General features: G+C 34.6%; 1 protein-coding gene across 1 annotated transcript; it reads right to left on the reverse strand.

The window, feature by feature from the left end:
- Positions 1 to 398: 398 nt before the first annotated feature.
- On the reverse strand, positions 399 to 1,030 carry LOC132934481 (uncharacterized). Its single transcript, XM_061000781.1, has 2 exons — positions 931 to 1,030; positions 399 to 697 (listed from the first exon to the last, which is right to left on the reverse strand). Exons 1-2 carry the CDS (start codon positions 1,028 to 1,030, stop codon positions 399 to 401), a joined length of 399 nt encoding a protein of 132 aa, XP_060856764.1.
- Between the last annotated feature and the right edge of the window lie 691 nt (positions 1,031 to 1,721).

A 1,721-nucleotide genomic window follows, 5' to 3' on the forward strand; every position in this document is an offset into this window, starting at 1 on the left:
TGCGAGCGGTCACATATTTATATTTTGGAAAAACAGCAAATCGGCGTAAAAAATGGTCAATGGTTTTGTTTTATTTTTATTTCTTGTCCCGTTTGTGTCACGATAGCCAGCCATAATAACGGTCAGTCGTCCACTCGTCTAGGACTCTAGAATGGTCGTGAATGAATAGAAACCTATTAGGCGACGTTAAGTGTAATAATAGTATCCTATGCGTGAAGTGTATATATATGTATTACCTATATAAAGTGTATTATATATTACCTAGTGTAAGTGTAATTAATAGTATAAGATTATAAAAATGATGATTATTAACTAGAGAAAAAAGGCTAGTTATTATTTTTTATACAAAATAACAATGCTGCTGTTGCGAATAAGTACCACTTATTAGGTAAAGGCTACTAATAGTAGCTTTTGCCATCCTTACTAAAATGACTCGGGAGAAAGAAGAAGTAAGTGTATGCATCGGGTGGATAGGCTGGATTTTTCATGTCTTTAATAACTCCAACTTCGATGATTCCATTTCTTTCATCTTGAAGCCCTCCGAATGATATCAAGTCTCTGTCGGGTATCATGGGACAGCAATTTAAGTTGTTACCGTTGCATGGTCTGTAATAGGGGGGCTTAAAATTATACATCTTGCATATTTCATTGAAGATGCAAATGCCCGGAGCACCGGTGGTCATGGTACACGGGTCAGCTGTAAAAAAAAAAAACAAATTAAGTTTATTAATATTGTTATAGGTAGGTAGTCAATGAACTCTTGTAGGTAATTTCGATAGATCCACGACCAGGATATTGAAATTCAACTACTGTAGTAATGCGTTGCACTCTTGTAAGGTTTTAATAGTTATAAATATTTGTCTTTCACCCCCCCCCACCCCTCCCCCACTCCCACTCCTCATACACACACAGTACTTTCATGAAACTTACCGCATAAATTTTCGCACGATTCTCTGGTATAAGGCAGATCATAGTTTTCAGTGCAAATGTGCCACCCGTTCTTCGTAAACAAAGGTCGGCACGATCCCATCACCGTGTCGAAGTACCATCCGGTAAATTTCCAGTCCTTTATATAAGACTCTGAAGCATCACAATTCTTTGTTACCGGTCGGTGACATCTGTGATCTTAAAAGAAAAAAATTGAAATTAATTGTTAATATGTCTGCAATACCCTTTAGTTGGTAAACGGTATAAATATTAATGTATTGAATTTAAAATGTTGTGATCACCAAAAATCTATTGGACGTTGAAAAATACGCGTATAAATTAACTTAAACCTTGTCATCAGAATAACAACTCAACTGTATACTTATTAATACTAGGTAATTGTATCAATAAAATATTATCGTAGGTACCAATTACGTACAAATCATCATTCACCACCCATGAATGGGCGTTAGACGGCGAAGCTGTCAAACATATTATTATTCTAAGAGACTAAAGAGTACCTACCTACTGTAAAATAACGAAATACTCTCTTTCCAAAAAAAGCAATTTACCTATATAGATATTCATGTATTCGTAAGTATTGTGTATAATATAGAAGTTATTAATTTAATCATTAAATAAAATAGTTTAGGTAAAATAAAATTTAAATCTAGGCTGATTCGATATGTCACACGATTACAAAATTTGTATTTACAATATTATATTTAATATACCATACCTTTGCCTTGGACAGCGCCGATCAGCAGTATCGCCATTATTAGCCCACGGACGTA

The sequence above is a fragment of the Metopolophium dirhodum genome, chromosome 1 (genome assembly GCF_019925205.1).
Source record: "Metopolophium dirhodum isolate CAU chromosome 1, ASM1992520v1, whole genome shotgun sequence".
Taxonomy (NCBI): Eukaryota; Metazoa; Arthropoda; class Insecta; order Hemiptera; family Aphididae; genus Metopolophium; species Metopolophium dirhodum.

What these genes read in the sequence shown, in the direction of transcription:
- LOC132934481 (XM_061000781.1), bottom strand. Translation starts at nt 1,030, where the DNA reads ATGGGATCGTGCCGACCTTTGTTTACGAAGAACGGGTGGCACATTTGC. An exon ending in ATCGTGCGAAAATTTATGCG is followed by an intron (nt 698 to 930) that starts GTAAGTTTCATG and finishes TTTTTTTTACAG; the next exon opens with CTGACCCGTGTACCATGACC.